The 24,667-nt window shown below is 40.3% G+C and overlaps 2 protein-coding genes across 2 annotated transcripts in view; both read left to right on the top strand.

Moving 5' to 3' along the window:
- The first annotated feature begins 2,845 nt into the window (after positions 1 to 2,845).
- Positions 2,846 to 15,922, top strand: sptlc1 (serine palmitoyltransferase, long chain base subunit 1). Its single transcript, XM_085794159.1, has 15 exons — positions 2,846 to 2,916; positions 4,653 to 4,760; positions 4,855 to 4,949; positions 6,577 to 6,670; positions 7,169 to 7,241; positions 7,729 to 7,861; positions 8,892 to 9,021; positions 9,107 to 9,196; positions 10,516 to 10,623; positions 11,286 to 11,381; positions 12,456 to 12,552; positions 12,706 to 12,760; positions 14,202 to 14,319; positions 14,407 to 14,480; positions 15,317 to 15,922. Exons 1-15 carry the CDS (start codon positions 2,863 to 2,865, stop codon positions 15,408 to 15,410), a joined length of 1,419 nt encoding a protein of 472 aa, XP_085650285.1. The 5' UTR covers positions 2,846 to 2,862; the 3' UTR covers positions 15,411 to 15,922.
- Positions 15,923 to 17,902: 1,980 nt separating this feature from the next.
- ror2 (receptor tyrosine kinase-like orphan receptor 2) overlaps positions 17,903 to 24,667 on the top strand; it is a 46,505-nt gene continuing 39,740 nt past the window's right edge. Inside the window, exon 1 of the mRNA XM_085794158.1 lies at positions 17,903 to 18,291. Coding sequence (XP_085650284.1) covers positions 18,228 to 18,291 — 64 coding nt within the window. The 5' untranslated portion in view covers positions 17,903 to 18,227. The remainder of the gene's footprint in view (positions 18,292 to 24,667) is intronic.

The raw sequence follows: 24,667 nt of genomic DNA, 5'->3' as shown, positions 1-24,667 counted from the left end.
AAAATAGTGGTAAAGTCATATGTTCTTGCCCCTTAAAGTGCCTGAACCATGTATATCACCCTCCAAGCAGAGCCCAAAATCAGAGTCTGTGTCAATGGCATCATGTTAAACTACTATTTACATAATCTTACATTTCTTCAGTGTTGGTTTGTCCACTGTTACATTGTTTTTTTTGTATAACTTTTTGGAATCCTAGGAGATAACTTCCTGATGATTGTTGTGGTTGATACTTGACCAATCACAATGAATAGCACTGCTAACACTCTACCTTCCAGGAGTTAACATCACCTGTTGAGCAAAACCCAGATTCAGTTCCAGGGACTTTCAACCATTGACGATCTGTAGACTGAACCCAACACAACATTTTGCTGAAGCAGTGGGACATGAATTCCACAACAGTCACCACTTCATCTTTATATGACCAGAATTAACCCAGTCATCTGTCAGTAGTCAATGACACAGTTCTTTATCTTTAATACTGCACAAATTTTAGGGCTCAGTGTGTCCAATGAAATGCAAGCTTAAGCTGGCCTTTAGCTTTTTGAAAATCGTGACGGAAATTGTTCACATTTTAATGTTTGCGGTTATAAGAATTATAATATTCCACACAAAAAAATGTCACTTTTGAATTTTAGCTTGATTGTAGTTTGTATTTACTCTGAATGGCCTAAAATAGTAAACAGGTTTAAGCTGTTCTGAGCCTGTTTTGAGATATCTGTAAAATAATGTAAATAATGTTGCTGATGTAAAAAGGTTAATATCACCCAGTGTCTTATGTCTAAAACTGAGGGCAGGAACACACGTGGCATTTGGTGAATCATGTAACAATTACAGTCTGTAAACTAGGAAACTTGAGACTCTGGATTTCTTTTTGTAATGTTTGTCCTTTCTAATCTGCCAGAATACTGTGTATTTAAAAGACCACTAAAGATGTTTGCTCTGAAAGAAATATCTGTTTGTTGCCTCCTAAAAACACACACACACACACACACATTCCCACTGCACGAGCGCCACAACCATGATCTTTGACTTTGGAAAAAACACAGCTTTAAATGACAATGTGATGAAATAGTCGGCAGGAGACATGCATTATATCATTATTCAGCACTTAATAATATTGGTAATGATTACTGTAAATGATTCTCTTCTTCGCAAGGAAGTGTAACTCAGTCTACATACTGTATGTGAATGATTTTCCAGTAAAGCTGACTCTTCAGCATGTGTTTGTATGTAGACGATACATTTCTTTTTATTTCACTAAACTTTAATGCGCAAAGGTATGGGTATATTCTCTGACCTGTATTATGTCAGTGTGGTTGTTTTCACTTTGATTCATTATGATCAGAGCAGAGGTAATGCTAACTACATACTGTCAAGTATTAGTTAAGCATCATTCATTATTTATTTAATCAGTCTTAATCTATTTATCTTTAAACTCTCCTTTTCTTTTGTATTTATCAAAACACTTTGATCTGCACCCTGTGTATAAGGATGCTGTGTAAATACAGTTCATTATCATGTTATTATTTTTACTTACCTTAGTGCTGCATTTGATGACTGGAACTTGTCAGTGGTTTTACATGAACCTCGCTGATCTGGTTTAGTGCAGCACAGTGGCACTGTGGTTAGTGCTGTTTCCTCTTAGCAGGAAGGTTCTGGGTTTGCTTCATCCCACAGTCTAAAGACTTGCATACTCTGTGGATTAGAGACTAAATTGCCTGTGTGGATAGCCTGGTTTAAATCAGTTATTAATCAGGTGAAGGGATGTGTTACATTTCAGTATTGTCCAACAGAGGGCAGCATGGACCTCCCAAAACTAAATGCAAAGCAGTGTGGTTGTCATCTGTGTACAGACAGCCTTCCACAGTCAGACTGTGTTATGTGAACAAGTAAGAGGGGCATTTTTCTGCAGCAGGCTGAACTGACACTTTTCGGGTGAGTTGTCATCAAGACAGATGGATGGATGGATGGATGGATGGATGGATGGATGGATGGATGGATGGATTAACTAATGACAGGCTCATGGGTTCATTGATGTGTATGTGGAGTGAAGGACAGCCTGGGTTGTCTGGTCCCATTGAGTGGTAGCTCTGACAGAAAGGTGTCACAACCACAGTGGAGTGCAAACTACATCTCCAGACGTCTTGTGGACTCTGGCAGCCGACCTACATTGAAACTGGAATGAAAATGAAGGAAGAACATAACTTTTAATTATGGTACATCGTGGACAAAACATACAAACAATTAAAAAACAAAATATAAATGATAAAATGATAATGATAAAATGATAAAAAGTTCAAAAGAAGAAACTCCTGGCATAGGCTACAAAGTGGTAGGCTAGAGTGAAAGAAAACAAGGATAGGCTATTATGTTTCTACTGTGTTGCCACTGTGCCAATTGCCATTAGTTGACACTATGATTTGATTCATTAATTTCTGCGTATTCTACACTTTTGAATTACAATTTTTATTTGTGTGTTAATTCCTTATTTTGCATCCACTGACTTTCGTGTTTTATTTCATTTTGTTTCTTATTTCACGACGAGGATCAGGTGCATGCACTGATTTAGGCTACCGATTATCTTTTTTTTTTCTTTATTGAAAATATTTAATAATACAAACATCTCAAAAATGTAGCTTTGTGGGTATAGTGACGAGTCATAATTGCAAAATACAAGATAGAAATGTTATATTAAACTGAGATAATCCGCTTCAGAGAATAGAACATAGGCTACAAACGTTATCAGATTATCCCTCAGAGTCTCATGCTCTGTCAATGTACGTCGGTGGGATGTGTTTCAGATATACTATTGTTCTCGTAGCACCTGAACGTAACTGATGACGTCGCACTAGGAAGCTAAACATGGCGTCCGGACAGCAATGGGTGTTGGTGGAAATGGTGCAAGCGTTTTATGAGGTAAGTTTCTCCTTTCTACAGCTCCGCGGAGTAGCACTATCTCCTGGCGTTGGCAGGGCGGACTCGTCCCGTGCGGTCGGTGGCTGTAAAGTCGTCGGTCAGGAAACATCCGCGGCGGACAGGAGATGTTTGTCCCTCGAAGCCAATCATCTGCTGCCTGTGTTACTGCTCACGCACCGACCAGTCAGCGGCCAGAGGCGACGTAACAAGGAAGTTGACTCCTCAGCTTCTTCAGTGGTTTCATCACTAAAGTATAAAATAGGATTTAAACTAAAGTTCGTTGAAACTACGATTCATCGTGAAGTTGAACGTGTGTCGTGTTCTGTGTTCATCCTGCTAACTTACCTGTTGCTCGTCAGCAGTTACCAAACCAAGTTACAAAACATATGGAAGAAACAAACTGCGCAAACGCACAGAAGCACGTTTAGCGACGTGTTTGTGCTTTAAAAGTCATTCGGGTTGTTCGTTTAGTTTAAACAGCAACTCTACGTGGACCATGTTCAATTTATAGTCTGAAAGTAAATAAAAACTCAAAACCAGAGCACGGTGAAGCTAGCCCCCCACTTTGTGGTCGAGTCTATACCAGGCATTACGGTAACAGCCTGACAAACTGATTTCAAAATTACGGTAAATCAAATCCCCATCCAGTGAGTCAGTGATTAATACAATAAACAATAAATAAGACCAGAGCATAACAAAAAAAGACGAAACTTTTAAAGAAATCTGATTTATAATTGCTGATAGGCTAGTAACAAATACATTCTAGTCCATATTGACCTGTACACTAGAACTACACACACCTCTTTCCACCACATCTGTCACTCACACAACTAACTTATCACAATGTCATTATGTTGATTTTCAAAGTTAAAGCCTCACAGTGTAATGTTTTAACTGCGTTCCCTTTAAAATCAAGCAGCCTTTGTGTGTAAAAAAAAAAAAAAAAGTAACCAATCACAGGCTCAGACAGAGCTTTATTAAACTCTTGCCTCTTGGAGATAAACAGGATGATCTGGTGTTGACATTTTCCCTTACTTTAAAAGTTTCCTTAGCCTAAGGAAACGCACCATATTCAGCAGATCATATGGTCAAACATATCTAGGTGTCTACAGTAGTCCAACATCCTGACCCTTATTGTTGACAGATTTTAGTATAAGCCTGTTAGCTATCTACATCCAGGCTCAACTAGCCAAGGTTGGAAATAGTGTTTAATGTACACACACCAACTGTTGAACATTTCTCAATGTTTTCTGTTTCTATTGTTGAATGACTGGATGAGCATAAACACTGGTTAGATCATGGCCCATTAAAAGCAGAAACAGTTCAACAAGACACTTATCATTATTGTTCTGTTTCTTATGAGTCTGTTCATTGACCCACATTGGCCTGTAAAAGTTGATTACTTCTCAGTGGCCTTTTTTTAAATATTAATAATAAGGCTGACCATTTTCTAAGCTTGATCACAATATGTGCAATATCCAAGTCCACAGCAGCTGTCATTTATGATAAAGTATAAAATGTGTCCCAGCAAACCATAAGCCTACATATTTGGAATAGAGATGCCACAGAGATGTCAGCGCCTGTTGCCTATACAGATCATGTTGTAGAGAGGGAACATGCTTCATTATTACAGATACAGGAAACTGGGGTAGAAAAATCAAAGGAAATGTGACTACTGAGTAGACAATGTCTTCATTCTGAGTCCACCACAGTCACCATGTCCGTGTCTACCTCAGGCTCCTGCTTACCACCTGATCCTGGAGGGGATCCTCATACTGTGGATCATCAGACTCTTGTTCTCCAAGACCTACAAACTTCATGATGCCTATAAACTCACAGAGAAGGTAAAGTCAGCTCAAACATACAGCTCTTTTTTAAAATTATTTTTTCATTGTGTTGCCAAACTTATAATGTTGTGTTTATTTATGCATGTCACAGGAGAAGGAGGACTTGATCGAGGAGTGGCAGCCCGAGCCTCTGGTTCCTCCTGTATCCAAAGACCACCCTTCTCTCAACTATGACGTTGTCACCGGGTAAAACCATCTCTCTGCTTTACCTACTGCTGTTAAAGAGGGACGAAGCAGGATTTCTCCCGTGGCTATGCTACATTTTTACCTTAATTACAGCTCCAGAGTAATTGTAATAGTGAACTACATGATTTGTGACTTGTTACGACTACGAGTGAGAACAGAGGCTCTCTGTCTTCACCTCACGGCTGAAAACCAACCTTGCAACATCAGTGTAGAACCTGTCCCAGCACTCGCCTCTGCACACCGCGACACAAAGACGCTCCGTAACCCGTAATCTTTTGTTCATGACAGTTAAGACTACACAAATATACACATCGTACCATCGTATATGTTATATAATGTTATCCACTGCTCCATGTATTGATTTTTCGATGGCTTTGTTGTAAACAAATGCACATGGCCAAGAGGAGGGTTAGCAACGCAGAGGAAAAGCAACCAGACTTGCATAGTTCCTCTTTAAGAGACTGGCTGAAGCCAAGTGTTGGTGAGGGTGGAGGGTTCATCCAACCAACAAATGAAATGACCCATTACTACAGTATTTATCTGGAACTCACATTGGCTACACTGATCCAGCAGAGTTTTCAAAAGTCTCAGTTTTTGGGGGCATGTGTAGCCGGGAGAAGGAAACCTAACAAAAGAGATGCTACAAAAAGTATATATAGTTTGGATGTTGCTAATGAAAAGTGCTTCTTATTAAAACCACCTGGTAATAGAGTGTCTCCAGGACCACCTTTTGCCACCATGACAACACACATCCAAAAAGAGAAGCTGCAGTAACATGTCCTGTTCTCTACATATCTGGGTCGCATATCTTAAGGAAACTGAACAAAACTGATATCAGCCTCACAAACTCTGCAGTGGTTTATTCTGCAGGTCTCTCAGCTTATCACCTGCAACCTTTATCTCTACTGTTAGTTTTTTGCCACCTGTGTTTAAACAGCACTGGTTTCAGGAGCCAAATCCAGATACTTCCTCTGTTTCTGTTTGCCACTTGATTTTCTCACACACACTCTACACCGGTGTGTCTGCGTATTGTAGATGACTCCCAACAATTTATGGGACATTGGTTAAAAACAGTGTTCCTACACAAGTATGGAATTTGATTTTATACATTTCCAGGTCTGTAAAAGTATGGAAAATGGAAACTATTGTATGGAAATATATTCATCTTAATACTTCTCTGGGTTTGGTCTTGTCTGAACATATTTGGGAAAATTATTTTGTATGCGCTATTGTACCTAGCTACAATCTCCTGGAAAGTATTTGGTGACATAATGGCATACAAATTCAGAATAATGAAAACAAAGGATTAATTGCATAATTTATTCACATGATACACATCTAATCACTCACATGTAACAATTTCTTTGAATTTCTTTTACAGAGAAGTCTCGAAATTAGCGTCTGGAAAAAGTATGAAACTTTGAAATGTCAAATGTGTAGGAAGAGAGAGAACTAGTTGTTACCTGAAAGTTGCACAAAACAGTGCAGTGTAAATTGATGATTGTAAAATGATGTAATTGGACTAAAAAAATGCACAACACTACTATGGAGCATATACCATACATTATCCAGTGCATTGTGGTCTGAACTGTGGACACAGCATTTAATGACAGTGTTTTGCTTACAGACCTCCCAGCCACAACATCATCATCAATGGAAAAGAGTGTATTAACTTTGCATCATTTAACTTCCTGGGTCTCCTCGACAACGAGCGGGTTAAGGTCAGTACCTTTTATTACTACTTTTTTTTTTTTTTTTAATCTATTACCACCTGTAGTTGTACTTTTCCAATGTGCAGCAAAAACATTAGGGCCGGAGCGCTGCCTGAACTTGTTTTCCTAAGAAATTATATCATTATAATTGTCCCCACTGTTCCGGCCCTGACAAAGAATAATGGGATCATTGCCGTGACCGTCATCATTATGGACATGATACATTGAAATAAAATAAAAAGTCAGCTATTTTGGATCCCTCATTTTACAAATACATTGAACAACTTTTAAAGGTCCAGTGTGTAGAATGGGGGGAAAACCGTGATATCTAGCGTTCAGATTCTAGATTGTAGCAAAAGAATAATCATAAGGCTATGAAAACCAAACTAATTTTATTTTATAGCGATTACACACTTAGAATTATTACACACTGGACCTTTAATTCATTTATTGCCCTATTACATTTCTTTTCCTTGTTTTGTATTTCCTGTTTTCTCCTCATGGCAGCAAAAGGCTTTGGCATCCCTGAAGAAATATGGCGTGGGCACATGTGGTCCAAGAGGTTTCTACGGGACTTTTGGTGAGAAAACAAAACATCAATCTAAAAAAATCTTTCTGCTTTTCTTTTTCTATGAACTTTCCTCCACCCCCTATTAATATTAGTCAGTAGGCTGTAGATGACATCAAAGCTGTTCAGTGTGTATGTTAAGATATGTGGATAATCTGGCTCCAGTGTGTCTAAAGCATGGAGCCTGCGCAGCGGCAGAGCTGATCTGAGACAAGCCAGTGATTGGCTGAGGCCCTCTCATTCAAGAAAATACAGGCCGCAGTATAACGATGTTTATGTGTGGTTGTGCAATGCACTGATTTCCCTACATAGAGCCAGCTTCATCACACCCACTACAGAATCACAGAGAAATGATTCAAAATAAAAGCATTGTTTTATCGTTAGTAAATTGTTTAAAGCAGATGTAGCTTTGCCTCTCTGGAAGGGAAGCCACTGTGCTCTCTGCAGCCTGACTGAATAAAAACAGACTGCCAACAACCCTCCTGTTTCTGTGCCTCAGATGTTCACCTGGAGCTGGAGAGTCGTTTGGCCAAATTCATGAAAACAGAAGAGGCCATCATCTACTCATACGGCTTTGCAACAGTTGCCAGTGCCATCCCTGCCTACTCCAAGAGAGGGGACATCATCTTTGTGTGAGTGTTGCCACTGCTAAAAAAGATATAGGTAGACCCAGTACAGCTACTGATAGTCTGGTGTAGATCAACCAATGTTCAGTAGCACCTGTCCTGTCTGAGCTGCTCAGTCAACTAATAGATAATCAGTAGAGAGGCAGCCTGTTGAACTTAGACATACTGTGCTGCTGGAAATAAAAACTAGTTTAGCCATGTTTTCATAGTGTTCTCCTAGCTTCTCCTGACTATATGAGACATATATTATTATATATTACACATGATCTACTACATAGATTCTCAACGGATGGGTTTGGACCCAAAAGTGGGTCGTGACCTGTTCTGGGTGGGTTGCAAGCAGCTGGTCAAAAAATAAATAAAGAGCATTATGTGCATGTTGGATTTTTATTTTGGAAAAAAAAAAAACGTATATTGACAGGCATGACTCAGCAGTCTACCACAGTAGCCATGGTAACCTGATTGTTTGGGTTGATGTTTGCAGTTGGAAAACATCTCATGTTGTGGGTCTTACTTTTTTTGTCTAGTTTTTATTTCTTTGTTGCACAGCTCCACTACTTCCTGAAATAAGCCAGCTCCTTTATTTCCTATCTTACATCATTGGACCATCTGATTAATCCAGGTGTGTTTGACCTCACAACAATGGTCAGGCACACCTGGATTAATCAGTTGGTCCAATAATGTAAGATAGGAAATAAAGGAGCTGGCTTATTTCAGGAAGTAGTGAAGCTGTGCATACAGTAAAGCCCATTGTCATGGTCCTCTTCATTTTCTTATTGGTGTGCTGTGAAATGCACTTTACACATGAAAATATGTGTGTTTATGTTGAAAAAGGTGACGTACTTCAAAGGCTATTTTTGAAAAATGAAATGGCTCGGTTTGAATCCTATAAAAGTGAGTCACGACTTAATGATCATGGGAAAATGTGGGTCCCAGGGTGAAACCAGTTGAGAAGCCCTGATCTAAATGATTTGAATTGAAAATGTCATTTTCTGACTCCTCTTTTCTTTATGTTTTATTCTGTATATGTGCTCAGGGACGAAGCTGCCTGCTTCTCCATCCAGAAGGGTCTCCAGGCGTCCCGCAGCTTTATCAAATACTTCAAACACAACGACATGGAAGACCTGGAGAGGCTTCTGAGGGAGCAGGAGCTGGAGGACCAGAAGGTCGGTGCAGGGCTGAGAGGGGAAGTCTCAGGTTTTTATTATTACACTCCTGCTGTGTGATTCACCGCTTTTCTTTCTGTCGCAGAATCCTCGGAAAGCTCGAGTGACGCGGAAGTTCATTGTAGTGGAGGGACTCTTCATGAACACTGCAGACATCTGTCCTCTTCCTGAACTGGTAAATAGAAAACTGAGGCACCTGACAGGCTGTCAGTGTTATACTCCATGATAAACCACATGTCAGAGATTCACTGACTGCTCAGGCTCAGTATTCATCAGCTACTTGTTGTTCAGGGAGCTGTGATGTAATGATTATCAAAAGACACATGCAGGCACCATCTTTGCTGCCCTCGACTCCAACCCAGCTAGCACGTAAACACTCAAATAGGCCACATCCTCAATGATAAATAATTTTAAGGGATAAAATGTAAAAAGGTGATTTGATCAGTAGCCATGAAGGGGGGAATTGGCTGTAGGCACTAAAACAGTTTTTGTAACACACTGTAAACTGTAAAAAATGTGTATTTTTGCTGTAAAGTTGGACATTTTAAAGGGATAGTTTAACATTTTGGCAAATTCACCCTTTGAAATAATCCCTATAGTCATAGGAGTCGGTTCATTACCTTTAATTGTCGGTGTAAGCTATTTTGAGATCTGGGGGAGGAGAGACGAGCTGCTCAGCTTACACGGTACATACAGTAGTCCCCAGTCCCTCATCACACATAAAATACACAATCCAACAACTGTGACCTGCGCTTTGAAACCACACTTTGAAATAATCATGTATAATTATGTAACATTACGACACACAAAGTAAATACTTGGAAGTACTTACTTTTGAAATCATTCCACCCAGCAGCTGTGTCTGGAATGTAGTTCCGGCTACGTTCCGGCTATGCATGCAAAACAACTCGTAATGTTAAATTATTATTTCATAGATCTCAAAACAACATGCACCGACAATTGAAGGTAATGAACCTACCCATATGACTGTAGGGATTATGGCAATTGGCAAATTTGCCAAAATGTTGAACAATCCCTTTAAAGTGGAACTATGCAAGTTCAGTCACTTTTCTGCTGTTTTGCTAACCCTCCTCTCGGCCATGTGCATCATCATGCAAGGTTGGTTTTGGGCCAAGAGACGCTACATGGAAGGCAGAGAGCCTCCATTCTCCCTGTAACAAGTTACATGTCGTTTATTCAACCATCACAATTATTCTGAAACTGTTTGATTAAGGTAAAAATGTAGCATAGTTAAGCTAAAAATCCTGTATAGTTCATCTTTAATGTGCGAGTCTATAGAGACTAACTCACTTTTGGAGACTCATTCTAGTGGTCAGGAGAGGAACTGCAGTTTTTGGTTCTGTCTGTAGAGACTGCTACAGACAGCAGCTGTTGATGTCTGAACTGCTGCTGCTGCAGCGTTGTTCACTGTGTGTGATGTGGCGACTCCAGTTGTTGTTGTTGTTGTTTCACTCTTGTCTTTGTGACCTACAGGTGAAGCTGAAGTACAAGTACAAGGTGCGGATCTTCCTGGAGGAGAGTTTGTCCTTCGGTGTGTTAGGAGAATACGGCCGAGGAGTCACAGAACATTTTGGGGTTAATGTGAGTAAATGAAGGCGGACTGTAAAATCACACTCACTCATTAGAAATGAATGCTGGGCAGTTAATCAGATCTTCGTTTCACTTCTGTTTTTCCAATGATTATGAAAATCAGATATTCTATTGCTTTGCAATTAATTCCACCCCCACTACAAAAACCATCCCCTCATCCACTTCCAGGATGCCTTTCAACCTTTCAGCGTACGTCATCATGAGCAGCTTGCTGGATCAGAGTTTCTATATGAGATCAGGAGAGACCTTGCCCTGTCTGGCTGCCATCCCACACTTAAATAACCAACCAGCTGTAGTTCTAGTAGCATGCATTTATCTGTTTTAGCTGGACCGCAGGAAGCCTTCAGCTGTAGGTCAACAACTGCCCTCAGAAACCATAATAATTTATTAATTTAATTAATTTAATTTATAATAAGAGTTTAGCCCAGTTTCCTGTTTGTCTAGTGCTTGACGTGACTCTCAGCCTGGAGCCTGCAGCTGCCTTCCTCTAACCTGCAGCAGTGCCTCAACTCAGCAACTAACTGACCTCACACTTTCTTATGATGATTTAGTATTTAAAACTAACTTTCCCAGTGACTGTAAAGAGGTGATACACAGAGGTGACATCTGAAAACATGAAATAAATATCTGACGTCTGTTGTGTTTCCATGCAGATCGATGACATTGACCTGATCAGTGCCAACATGGAGAACGCTGTGGCCTCCATCGGGGGCTTCTGCTGCGGACGCTCCTTCGTCATCGACCACCAGGTAAATGCAACGCAAGTCTTATTGATACATGTTGAATAACTGACTGGAAGTGTCTGATCATTTCAGTTAATTACATTTTACCTCAAGTTAATACACTGTGTCGCTGCTCTGCATGAAGCTTACACACATACTTTGCTACAGATCCCTGCCATAGCAGGAAATCACAGCTGTATTTAGTAACAACAGTTATGGCTGCGTTCCATTTAACAGGCAGGAAGCCTGTTGTGTTTGACTTTAAATAGTCAACTGTAGTGTTGAAAGTTAAGTCTGTATCTGATCTGTATCCAGATTTCAGATTTCAGATTTATTTATTTTTGTAAAAATGGGAACAGTACATATTGATGGACATTGACATGTAAATATGTGGGATTGTAGCCAAGCGGCTAATTTCCATCCCCATCCCCCCATCCAATTTTTTTTAATTTTTATTATTGAACTGCTTGTGTTATTTTACAGAAGAATACACTGCCTGACATAGGACCTCATACACTGAAATATAGTGTCAGTGAATGAGGAATGTCACAATGACTTTTTCTGCATTATAACAAGAACAATACATCTCCCTCACTTCAGCATTGAGCTGTCATAACACAAGTCCACCTTTGTGTGGTGTCTGTTTCCAGCTGCAGACCTGCAGTCATTTGTTCCATTATATAGACCTGCTTCAACCTCAGTATGGAACCTCATCTGAATCGGTGTTTAATAAATAAATAATTACAGCCACAAAATAAATCCTGAGATAAGTTAGTAAATGAATAAATAAATGTGGAAACCTAAATCAAAGTTAGTCAAAAAATGAATAGAAGTAGCTATTCCAATGAATAGATGGAATAGATGGAATGGATAGAAATGTATGCATAAAGGTTTTATTATTTTAACAATCAGCTTTTTGCAGAGGGCATGTCTTTTATTATTTCAGGTGTTCGTTGACATTTATTTCCTAATGGTTAATGGGAAATGAAAGTAGCATTTTGAAATGAGTCTTTGGCAATTGGCATCCATATTTCTTTTGGTTATTACTGCTTTTTCTGTGATCTGTGACAAATTGAGTGTGTGTGTGTGTGTGTGTTGTAGCGTCTGTCGGGTCAGGGCTACTGCTTCTCTGCATCGCTCCCTCCCATGTTGGCAGCTGCTGCCATCGAGGCTCTGGACATCATGGAGGAGGATCCAGGTACGCTCCCCCAACACCTGTGTGTTTTCTTGCCAGATCAGTTTTTTTCGAGACCTGCTGCAGGCACAGAGGCGCCTTTCATTTCTAATCTTTGCTGAATGTTTTCATAACAAGCTGTTCTCAGATCTGCTCCCAATCCCTCCTCTGTTGCAGGTATTTTCGCTGTCCTGAGGCAAAAGTGCCGACATGTTTACAAGTCTTTAAATGGGTGAGTTCATCAGAGCTGTGGTAGTTTTTCATGTTTACTAAGGATTAATGGGGGGAGGAGGAGGGCTGAACAGTTTCCTGCACAACTTAATACTGGGTATGGGTCTGAGTTCAGTCATAGTGGTCAGGTGAGAGGTGTCATGTGATGAAAGCCTTCAGAGCACTAATCCTAACCTGCTCATTGAAATAGAATAGAAAAAAAGTTGAATCATCGCTGTAATTTATAAACCGTAGGTTCAGGTCTAGATAGGAGTGTTTTTCAACCTTGGGGTCGGGACCCCACATGGGGTCGCCTGGAATTCAAATGGGGTCGCCCGAAATGTCTAGTAATTGATAAAAAAAAATAGATTGATAAAAATATTTTTTTTAACTAATTATTATGCTTTTTAAAATTATCATTAAAAACACCACAGACAATCTTAAACAACTATAGATAGATAGATAGATAGATAGATAGATAGATAGATAGATAGATAGATAGATAGATAGATAGATAGATAGATCATGCCCTGACATACCCTCACTCTCACACACACACACACATTTTAAAATAAAACTGTTGTAAAAACATCGCTCTCAGTAATAAATAAACTAAGATAAAAATAAATATAATAAATAAGGAAGCCTATAAGAGTCCTTAAAATCATGGCATGTTCATAAGCCTCACTGCCTGTGGGAAAAAGCTCTTTTTCGGCCTTTCGGTCCTGGCTTGGAGGGAGCGCAACCATCTGCCTGAGGGCAGCCACGCAAAGAGTCTGTTGTGGGGATGGTGAATGTCCTTCATAATGCGGGCTGCCCTCGACCTGCAGTGTTTTTTTTATTTTATACTTTTACTTTCTCGAATATAAATCGAGTTCAAATAAAATGCAACATATAAAATCTGGATTGACGGGGGTCACCAGAAATTTGTGATGTCAAAATGAAGGCACGAGCCAAAAAAGGTTGGGAACCACTGGTCTATAGCTTATTAACAAAATGGTCCTGCCCATCAGAGCATTTAATCCTTCTCATGTTGCCTGTAGAAACTGTAATGCGTCTTATTTTGAAAATCCTCCTCTCAGATAGTAATTCAGTCACTGCTGCCAAAATCCTTTTAACTGTACTCTTATTTTTTTTTTAAAAATTTTTACAGTGCTAATTAATTGACATTACTTTATGTGTCAGTATTAGCTAAGTAGCTAGTTTTCAACTGTAGTCCCAGGGCGAGGTGTTATAAAGATTACATTGTACAACACTGAAATAATAATACCTAAAAGCACATGTCACTAAAATGCTAATATATAGAAACACATACAGCAAATAAAGACATAACATGAGGGGGTATGATGTTATTACGTACACACACCACATGAATACATGTCGGGGACAACAGGGAGAAGAGCTTGTAGTACAGCGTGTCTGTGTTAAATCATGTCATGATGTTTGTTTTCCCCGTGTCCCAGAATCCCAGGTCTGAAGTTAGTGGGAGAACCAGTGGCCCCAGCGCTCCACTTACAGCTGGAGAAAAGCTCAGGCTCCAGAGACACCGACATGCAGCTGCTGCGCTCCATCGTAGATCATGTAAGCCCAGAACATTTTAACACGTGAAGACACAGATTTAGGTGTCAAACGACAGGTATTTATATTTGGTGTGTTTTTCTGTCTCAGTGTTTGGAAGGACGAGTGGCTCTGACCCTCGCTCGCTACCTGGAGAGAGAGGAACGCTTCCTGCCCCCGCCAAGGTGAGGGTCTACCTGACTGTGCAGTGGATCATTGTGTTGAGTCTCCTCTAGCTTCTGTCTACAACTGTATTTTTCCCACTTCCACCAACAATGAATGTAACTCTCTAACAGGTGTCTAATACATCTTGGTCCTGTGAGCTTTACTGAGCCACACATCATCAGTCCTTCACTACCATCAACATACACTCACATACACTAAAGCAGCTGTGTGTCTAATCTTCCATTGAAAATACTTCCTAACAGTTTCACTATTTCATCCTTTTTATGTGGTCCATAAAGGATTAGTTATTACAGAGCATAAGCACCACAATGAGGGAAAAATATATAATTTTGAGAAATAAAATAATATCTGAAAATTGCAGATTGACTGGTATAATTTTTCAATAATTCAGTTGTAATATTATGAGACTACATTTGTAACTTTAGGTTCCATGTTGTAGCTCAGCTGGTTGTCCTTTCATACTGTTTACTGGAAATATCATGAGCATTTTTGACTGTATATTACCTGTCATAATTTTCCTTTATATTTTAAAACTGTGCTAAATAAATAAACTAACTATATTATTATAGAATGATATATCTCTATCTACAATCTAAATCTCAAAATTATATCTTAACTCTTAACTCTTAACTCTTAACTCTCTCTCTTTTATGCTCTGTAATAACTAAGTCTTTATGGATATTGCATAAAAAACAACAATATTCCTGAAAATCTTGTTTTTTCTTTTGAATAATAATTTAATTATGAATTTCAGGTTTGTTTTTCCCTCAGTGTATCCCAAATAAATGTTTGTGTTTAATGTAATGGTATGTTGTGTGTGACTGTGTCTCCTCAGCGTCAGAGTGGTGGTTACCATCGAACAGACAGAGGACGACGTCCAGAAGCTGGTGTCTTGTATCCAGGAAGCAGCTGCAGCCGTCCTCAAATGACAGCGTAGCGCCAGTGACCGCTGACATCACTACAGCTTCACCTGGAGTCCACTCGGTGGACAGAGTAGGACATCACTGTGAGGGGACACTCCTGACCACACACTCCCATTCATGGTTTTACTGGACACTTTGTCTGTTCTTTGCCTTCTCATTTATCATGTGTCATAATCAAAACTACATGTTGTGTATTATTATGAATGTAAGTGTGGGTCCTCTGCAGTTCCTAATAAAGACAAACCACTGCAGCGAGAACTCGACTTGATCTTCACAGACCAAATGACCTGTTGCTTTTGTACTGACCAAAGAGGAGATGTTTTATTTAATATTCTTCAGTCTATTAGTACATGAACTGTACACCGTGGTTGTTTTACCTCAAATAGACACTGATTTTTTACTACTGGGTTTTTTTTTGTTGTTGTTGTTTTTTGTTCGATTGTTGTGTATAAAGGCATCATTTCACCCAACCACTTCACTTCACTTACTGAAATGTAAATATATCTGATTTCAACTGAGTTATTGTGTGTGTGTTTTGCTTTCTTTAGTTTTTAGCTCTATAGCCATTTCATATTTGAAATACCAACCACTCTCTGCCTCTTTGTCTAAAAATCTATTTTAGTTTAAAAGAAATCCATGTTACAGACCAGTTCTCAACAGGTTTGACTCCACTGCCCGTTCACACTGGAAAAGTGACAGGATTATACAAACTATTCTCCCATAAATCAGCACACAAAGGAAGTGGAGGAACAAGCAGTTGGAAAAGGAAACTGCAGATTAATCATTGCAACTGTTTGACAGGAAACAATTCAGGAAAATAAACAATGTTATATCAGGGAAAATTTAACAAGATAAAGAATCTTTTCTTTTATAATAACACGTACTATCTGAAGCCTGAGAAAAATGCTCCATGGTGATGTCATAATGATGTCCTCAAGGCTATTAAGTTACAGGCCTGCAGACCTTTACCAAGCTCCTTCTCCTTCAGCTCATTTATAATGGCACTGATTCATTGTTCTGTCCGTGAACTTGAATTTTCATCCCCCAGTGCAGGTGTCATTGTAGATTCATAAGTATGGTGTTTTAAAATAAAATGTCACATTGAAATTGAGTGAAACTGTATATTTTTGAAGCTCATTTCATTGTGTCTGCAACCAACTTGTATGAACAAAAGGTTTAGTTCAGTTGATGTTTAGAATATCCTGTGATCTGAAATTGTAAGTCTATCCAATCATTGTTTATAATAATAATAATGGATTGGTCTTATGTAATGCTTTTCAAGTTACCCAAGGCGCTTTACACAAACCATTATTCATTCATGCACATTCATAATAGTTCCACTTCTCCACGCAGTTTGTAACCAGAAAGCAGGGATAAAAGAGCATTTTTAAATGCCACTAATATAAACTTGTACAGTCTCTTACATCCTTTCATTATTATGCTGCTGTGTGGTCCACTTAACTCGTGCTGCCTGTGAGATGTCTTTGTTCCTGGCTCTCTGTTGCCAGTTCTATCCTGGAGACATTCAGTTTCTCCCCAGGGAATTAAAAAACATTAGGTGTCTTGTGGATACATCCTATTCAATACTGCCCCTTCTGTTTGTAAATCAATCAGGGAATGAAACTAACTTTATTTGAGAAACACTTCCATTATATAGGTCAGTGGAGTTCAAATAAGGAAGACTCATTGAAATAGAATTGAAAAAAGTTTAATCATCTCTGTAACTTATAAATCATAGGTTCAGGTCTAGATAGGAGTGTTTTTCAATCTTGGGGTCGCCTGGAATTCAAATGGACTCACCTGAAATGTCTAGTAATTGATGAAAAAAAGAAAAGAAAAAAGATTATTATTATTCTTTTTAAAATTATTATTAAAAACGAACGCTACAGACAATCTAAAACAACTGTATGTTATACTTTTACTTTCTCGAATATAAATCGAGTTCACATAAAATGCAACATATAAAATCTGGATTGACAGGGGTCACCATAACTTTGTGATGTCATGGGGTCATGAGCCAAAAAAGGTTGGGACAAACTAAAATGAAAAGGACATATCAAAAAAAAGTGATAATGGAAAAAAGAAAAAGTCACACATATGTGTGTAAATTCCACTGATATCAATAAATATGTGCTGCTGCCCTTTTATTTATTTTCGTTTTCTCCTGATGTGTTTGTATTCTGTTCTTCCTCTCTTTTTCTTTTCTGTGTGTTTCTCTCTTTTAACATTTGTATTTTAACATTTTTAGCATTTTTTTATTTATCATTTGCAATTAACTTTGTTTAATTTTCACTGTTGCTCTCCGCAGACGAAGTTCCTGAGCTCAAATGGAGGAGGGTATGAGACAGAGCAGTGAGTGACCTGGCTGCTCAGCTCAGCTACCTTGGTCCTGTCTCTAGATGGGGCCCTCTGCGTAAACCTAACTGCTCTTCTCTGTGCGCGAAAGTGTGTGTGTGTGAGTGCGCGCGTGCGTGCGTCCGCTCCACTTTTCCAGCTTCACTTCTCTGCTGCGCGAGGACAGCAGCGGACACTCCGGGATCAAACGCTGCGACGTCGGCGCCGCGCGCTGCTCCGTGTCTGTCGGACCGTGCTTTGTTCTCTCTCCTCTGAACCCGCATCTGTAGTCCCGCACCTTCAGGTCCGAGTCCTCCGAGACCTGGGAAGTGCTGCTGTCCCCGGCGGGCCGCTACTGACCTGGAAAACAACGCGGACAGAAGCTCCAAGAAGAAGCAGCAGAAGGAGAAGGTGAAGAAGAAGCTGGAACTGGATGAAACTACCATCTTTATTATTAGTGAAGCTTCGCTGTGAGTGAAGAGTGACGCTATGAGCACATTCCTGAGGAGCTGGCTCTGGATGCTTCTCTTGTCTCCGAACCTGAGATGTGACGGTAAGTTTTCTCCATTTAACTGCAAACTTCCTAAAGACGGTTTAAAGCCAGATGTGACGCACTGCTCAACAGGTAGACTTCGTTTACACGAGGTCTACAATTTCTAACAGTTCACGTTCATGTGTGAAAGCTGGCAGAGATGTTTTGGGGTTTGGGGGCATTCCTGGGTTTTTCTTGGTGCGTTGATGTGATCTCATACAATAGATGGAGCCTTTTTCTCTCCACTGCTTCTTGTTGCACTTGAGTAAAAACTGGCACCGGGTTCACTGAAAACCAGTGTCGGGCACGTTACTTTAAAAAAAAGTATTTAGTTATAGTTACTTTCCCCCAAAAGTAACCGAGTTCCTACATTATAAAAGTAACTAATTACCAGGAAAAGTAATTGCGTTGGCAAATTAACCAACTCATTTAGTATTCCTCCGCACATGCAGGCTCTGCGACGCACGAGCCTCCGAATTAACGGCTTTTTCCGACTAGTAATGGACTCTAAAGAGAGAAAAAGTGTAGCTATATAACGCACACTTACACGGGTGTTTTAATATGTGATGGGACGCATTTTATTGTCCGTAGGTAACGGTGTTATAAAGGGGGGAACAGTAACTTTTTTTGATTTGCCAACTTTACAACTGAAAAAAGTAGCGCCGTTATTCCATCACTGCTGAGATTTAGAGAGAAAGGCCTACGAGATGACATCCTCCATCATCTGACTGAGGCATACACACTTTAATATGAAAGCAGCACAGTTCCTGCGGCCTCTGCTGACATGTGTTCCCCTGCAGCTCCTGCTCTTCATATAAAAGCTTCTTGTGTCGGACTCAAATGGCCACTGTGTCGTTGTCATGTTAATAGAAAGCACAGCTCGAGGTGATCTCGCGTCTTTGTCAGTTATGCTAATTCATTTACTCCCCCCCTGCGGGAGTGAGAGCTGTGGAGATTTCCTGTTTTCAGCTCTGGCTTTGAGGACTTAACCATTTGGTATGAAGTGAAAGGAGCATGGGGGGTGGGGCGCGATGGGATAAATGACCCCTCCACCCCTAGTTTATGCAACCCCCTTTGTCTTTAAAGGCCCTTTAACTGCATAATCACGTTTGAGACCATCTTGCAAGTCCAAAAGCCTGAGGATGAGCTGGTGTGGTTAAACCCAGGTCACAGTATTGAGAGATCTTATCTAATGCTGGAAAACTTCAATGATTGATTAATTCAATGTGTCAATTTCACATGTGTGTATACAAAATGCACAAGGAAGGCTAAGGAAACCACAGTTTCATCCAGAATTCTCTCCTTGTGCGAATATATGAGATTGACTTTGGTGGAAGGCTCTTATTAGTGGGTTTACCAGATGTGAACAGCTGTTACACTTGATTTTGGTTGTGGAAATAATGTGTGAACAACACAGTAGCTAATGTACACATAAGTTCACATGTAATAAAAATGCAGCTTATTTTACACATGATAAATTTACAATTACATACTCAGAGCAGGCTGCACAATATGCAAAAAAACATACTATTGATGATTATTTTGGTAATGACGATGTTATATTTGTCGGGTCTTGCACCGAAATGAATTGTGCAGCCACCAGCACTTATGTTAAACGATAAACCAGGCTCCTCTGTTGTCCATTACAAATTCTCCATATGTGCAAAGCAGATGGTAGTTGGTTGGTTTTTAATTATAAGTTCCTAGTGGAGAAGCAGTCATTTTGAATGTTCATCCAAACTTGACTCAGCCGGGACTTCTGTCAGTTTCTTACAGCAAACCACCAATGAGTGATTTCTAAGGCGCTGGTGGTGGTGGTGGTGGTGATGGCTCCCATTCGTAGAACTATCAAAACTTTTTAACGTGCCCAAGTCAGGTCGTCCATTGCTGCAAAAATATCTAAATGCTCAGACACGAGACGCTGTTGCTGCTGCTGCATGAGTGGAAACAACCGGTGAGGAGGAACATATTGGAAAGACAAACTGCCAACGGGTTTCACACCACTGCAAATCAGCCCAAATTAGATTAATGTTGATCAGCTGTGCTGGGACACAGACACATGAGGATGTGTCACTAGAACGGACCGTGGTGGTGTCAGTCTGTCGTCCTGTTATCCTCGCTGTGGGAGGACAAAAAGAAAAGAAGGGGAAAAAAAGCAAATTAATCACAGATTTTTCTAGGATGATTCTCAACACAGCAGTTGGGGCAGTGTTTTAAACAGGAAGTGAACACTTTGGGACTATCTGTTTTTGTATGAACTTTCAAACTCTTAAAATGTGTCCTGGTCTTGATCTACGTTACTGTTATTATCAACTTTGGTTCTTTAGAACATCACAGCGTGGTTGGTTGAATGTTCCGCAAAGGCTACGGCTAATGACATAAGTAATCCAGTAAGTAATTAAGTAAATCTTTATTTATATAGCACTAAAGTGCTGCACAAATAAAACAGCAGCAAATATAACATAGTAAATAAAAGAGGAGAACAATAAAATAGCAACAAACAAACAAGGATAAAAGTAGAGGAATCCGTCCGAGAAGTTAACAGGAGTCAGGAGTTATTAAACCTGGTGTGCAGTCAGTCGGTGCGTTTACGTGCACAGCTGAGTCAAACTGAGTTTAAAGCTTGAGTTGGGCGTCTCGTCAGAATTTTGTCCTTGTCCCAGTTTACATGCAACGGGGAAACTTCAATAGTTAATGGATACATGTCCACCTCCTCAACATGTGGCGATATGCATCGTTTCAGTGGGTTAATATGGACCCCTTTCCAGTTGATCCATTACAACAACTGGTTACATGAGTCAGGCTTCAAACTGGCAGAGACAGCAAGAACACAGAGGCAGGGCAGACCAGAACGCTGTTTGCTATTGGAGGATTACAACAATAGTCTGTCTTCTTTGCTACACTTTGTGCTGTCGGTACTGACCCGGACCCGGAGCATGCACGCAATCATTGTCCAGTTTCAGTCAGATTAAAGCGTATACATGAACATTTCCAATTGCTTTATCTGGGCTTTTTAGTCGGATCCGGAGAAGTCCAGTCTTAGTCGTTCTAACATGTTTACATGCACTTTAGTTGTCCAGTTCTAGACGGATTAAAGCCGTAAATAGTTTTTTTCAAGTGTTCTGTAAACATACTTTGCACACCAACATGAAAACATCCTCCCAGAGCTGAATGTCATCATTATCCTGACCCCCTTCTGCCTCTAGCTCCACATCTTTGATGAAATCAAGTTCATCGAAGTCTCGTCCAGGATCATGTCAGGGTGTCTGTCCACCTGCTGGAGCTCAGGAGAAGCTGCTGAGGCAGCAGGACGGTCACCCTAAACTTTAAAGCCCATCCACCCTCAGGAGTGGTGCAGTCAGAACCCAGATCTGAACCCTATAGAGCTGTGGACTGAGCTGAAGATCTGCATCCTGGTAGATCCTGACTGAAGCAGCTCTATTAAAAAAAGGGAATGGTCCAAGAATGGTTCCTCTGATCAGCAGCTAGTGAAGAGGTTCAGCCAGTCAAGATCAGACCACATGTTATGACCAGGGCGGAAGAAACAGCTGATTCCTAAGGCTTCACTGACTGATTCTTACCAGTGTCATACAGTTGCAAGTTTGGAAACTACATGTTTTGTTGACTTGTAAGTCAGAAGAAATATTGTGTCATATATTTTGCTCGCATCACATTTGTAGTAGTAGTAGGTAGTAGTTACAACTCTTTTTCTAATGAGCCAAGTCCAGAATGATGACAGAGACCCACTCACGTCAGACATCCTGAGAATATGTCTAAACTGTGGTGGAAGAATGTGAACATTGTGCAAGTCCTGATCCTGGTCCCGGTCCTTGTGCTTGTGCTTGTTTCTGGGCTGTTGTTGCCAAATGAGGTGCCTGTTTAATGGATGTGTTCTACGAAGATGCAAAAGATTGTAATCGTTCATGTGTTATTATTAGCAGATTGTACTTTTTGACTTAAGCCTCTGTTAAACAGAGATCTGTCATGATGCTGCCTCGGCTTGTTTACACTGAAGCAAACAGAGGAATCAGGAGCATGATGATGTGTACTGGAGCAGCGTCGGGATCTGTTCCTCTAATGCAGGAAACCAGCTCATTCAAGGATTCTTATACATTTTTTTCCTGCTTCTTTATGTTTGAGTTAAACTGATGTGAGAGCAGTATGCGGAGGTAGGAACATGTTTGACTGGTGTTATGATTTTGACAGACACAGACTTTATCCTGGTGGACTAGACAGTGTTAAAATAATGTCCTTGGTTCCTGCAGCTGCCTGTGTGTCCACATGCAGGTCTGACTGAGGCCTTACTAATGAGTACTCCCAGTGGTATGACTCACCACACTGAGGTTAGAGCAGGATGGAGAGAGCTCCACCATACCTGTAATCAAACCTCAGAAGACCAGTTTCTGATGCTCTGTTTGAGCCTGCTTCATAAACCTTGGGGGTCTTCTCTTCTGCACCAGCATGGGGGGCTGTGTGTTGATGCCTCACCGTGATGTGGCCTTTCAGGTCAAGAAAACCTTTAAACACACGCATAAAAAACCAGTTTGTGTCCAGCCTTAAAGCTGCCGGTACAATGAAATCCAGTCTGATTGGCCGGCGCAAGGTGACGTCACACTGTGCTGCAGCAGGAGTTGAGTTTTGGGGTTTTTTTGCTGGACAACACTGTGTTGTTTTGCTAGAGCCCCCAGCATCGGCCCCCTGCTGCGCTGCCTGACTGGCTCCTTTCAGATGAATGAGACGGCTCAGGCTGGTCTGAGCGCAGCCTCCCCGCTCACATATCATCCCTCCTTAGGAGGGAAACACAATGTTTGAGTAATCAGGTCAGATAAAACACACAAAACCCATTTCCTGCCTTCGCCCGAAGAAATATTAGTGACACTATTTGTGCTCGCTTTAATTTTCATCGGCTAGTTTTCGTTTTCAGCCTGTACGACTGTGTATCTGCTCATGTTTGTTTGGATACATGCTCATTGGTGCAGACAGCACTTAACAGTTATTGTTAAACTTTTCTGACACAACTTACTTCATTCTGATTAAAAGCATCCAACCAGTTTATTTTAATGGTTGGAGCTGAAGCAGTTTAAAACAGCAGAATGATTAATGTCCAGTCATGTTCTTTTAGTTAAGAAACCATATAGTATATCCATATATTCCACCTCCAGCGTGGAGCCTGCACATTGTTTGGCGAACACCGTGAACTAATGGTGTTGTTATTTAGCTGCAGGCCAGGCGCTGATGTAAATGACAAACATAAGGGGAGATGATTAAGTGTTGCACGGCGCTAGCAGCACACACTTTTTTCCCAGAGTTTTATTGCCCTCACCATGTGCTGTGTTACCTCCTGTCAGTGTTTCCCCTGCCCCAGTCGAACTGTGAAGTGAAGCAAAGCGTAGCAGCAACCGGACAGAGCCAGAGGAGTTAGCCAGGGGTCACCCCATTAATTTGGAGGTTCGTGAAAATGCGGTAGATTGTCGTGCAGGGCCGTTTAAAGGAACTTAAAGTTCAGTTCTGTTGAGACGTGGAAACTTTATGTTAGACAGCTGACGGCGTGTGCAGTTTGTCTCGTTTTAATCTGGGAGTCTTGAGTGGCATCTTATATAATACACGTTAGCATCAACATTACCAAAGTGCCACTTGTCTCATCTTTTATAGTCCCTGTGAAATGTCAACAAATTGAGACTTTCTTGGTTTTGAAGCTTCTACTACAAAGAGTCATAATTATCTTTGCAGTTTGACTTTTACAGATGTCTCTTTTAGAACGGCGGCCACAGAGGATTGTTTTGTTGCCGTGGTGCGTTAAACCGCTGAGACGGCATCATGGATGGTGTTGTAAGAATTATACCAGCTTCCATGATGAAATCTGTCTGACCTACAAGCCAAATCATTCTGGTGCTTCCTGGTTTTCTTCTTTGCTCGCTGCATGTGTGAAGTAGGGATGCACCAATGAAACTTTTTCAGTCCCAGTCCCAGTGCTGACACTGATACCTGGGAGAGTGAAGGCACATTACAGTACTTTACATTGATTACTTTCCTAAATTGAACAATAATCGATGATTAAATTAATCATCAACTATTTTGATAATCGAATAATCAGTTCGAGTAGTTCTTTAAGAAAACAAAGTCCAAATTCTCTGATTTCAGCTTCTTAAATGTGAATATTTCTGGTTTCTTTGTTCCTTTGTGACAATAAACTGAGTATCTCATTTTATTGACCAAACAACTAATCAATTAATCGTTCACATAATCAACAGATTAATCGATAATGAAAATAATCATTAGTTGCAGCCCTATTGCGTTACAGACACAGAATTGAAGTGAATGGATCTACACTGCTACCTCCATTCCCTCCCTGATGACTGTTTTAGTTCTGTATTGGAACTCATTTTGGTTCATTCCA

Source organism: Trachurus japonicus, chromosome 12 (assembly GCF_045865225.1).
Source record: "Trachurus japonicus isolate A0001 chromosome 12, Traja_1.0".
Lineage (NCBI taxonomy): Eukaryota > Metazoa > Chordata > Actinopteri > Carangiformes > Carangidae > Trachurus > Trachurus japonicus.
The sequence above is the reverse complement of the archived record's forward strand: the minus strand, read 5'-3'. Positions and strand labels throughout refer to the sequence as shown.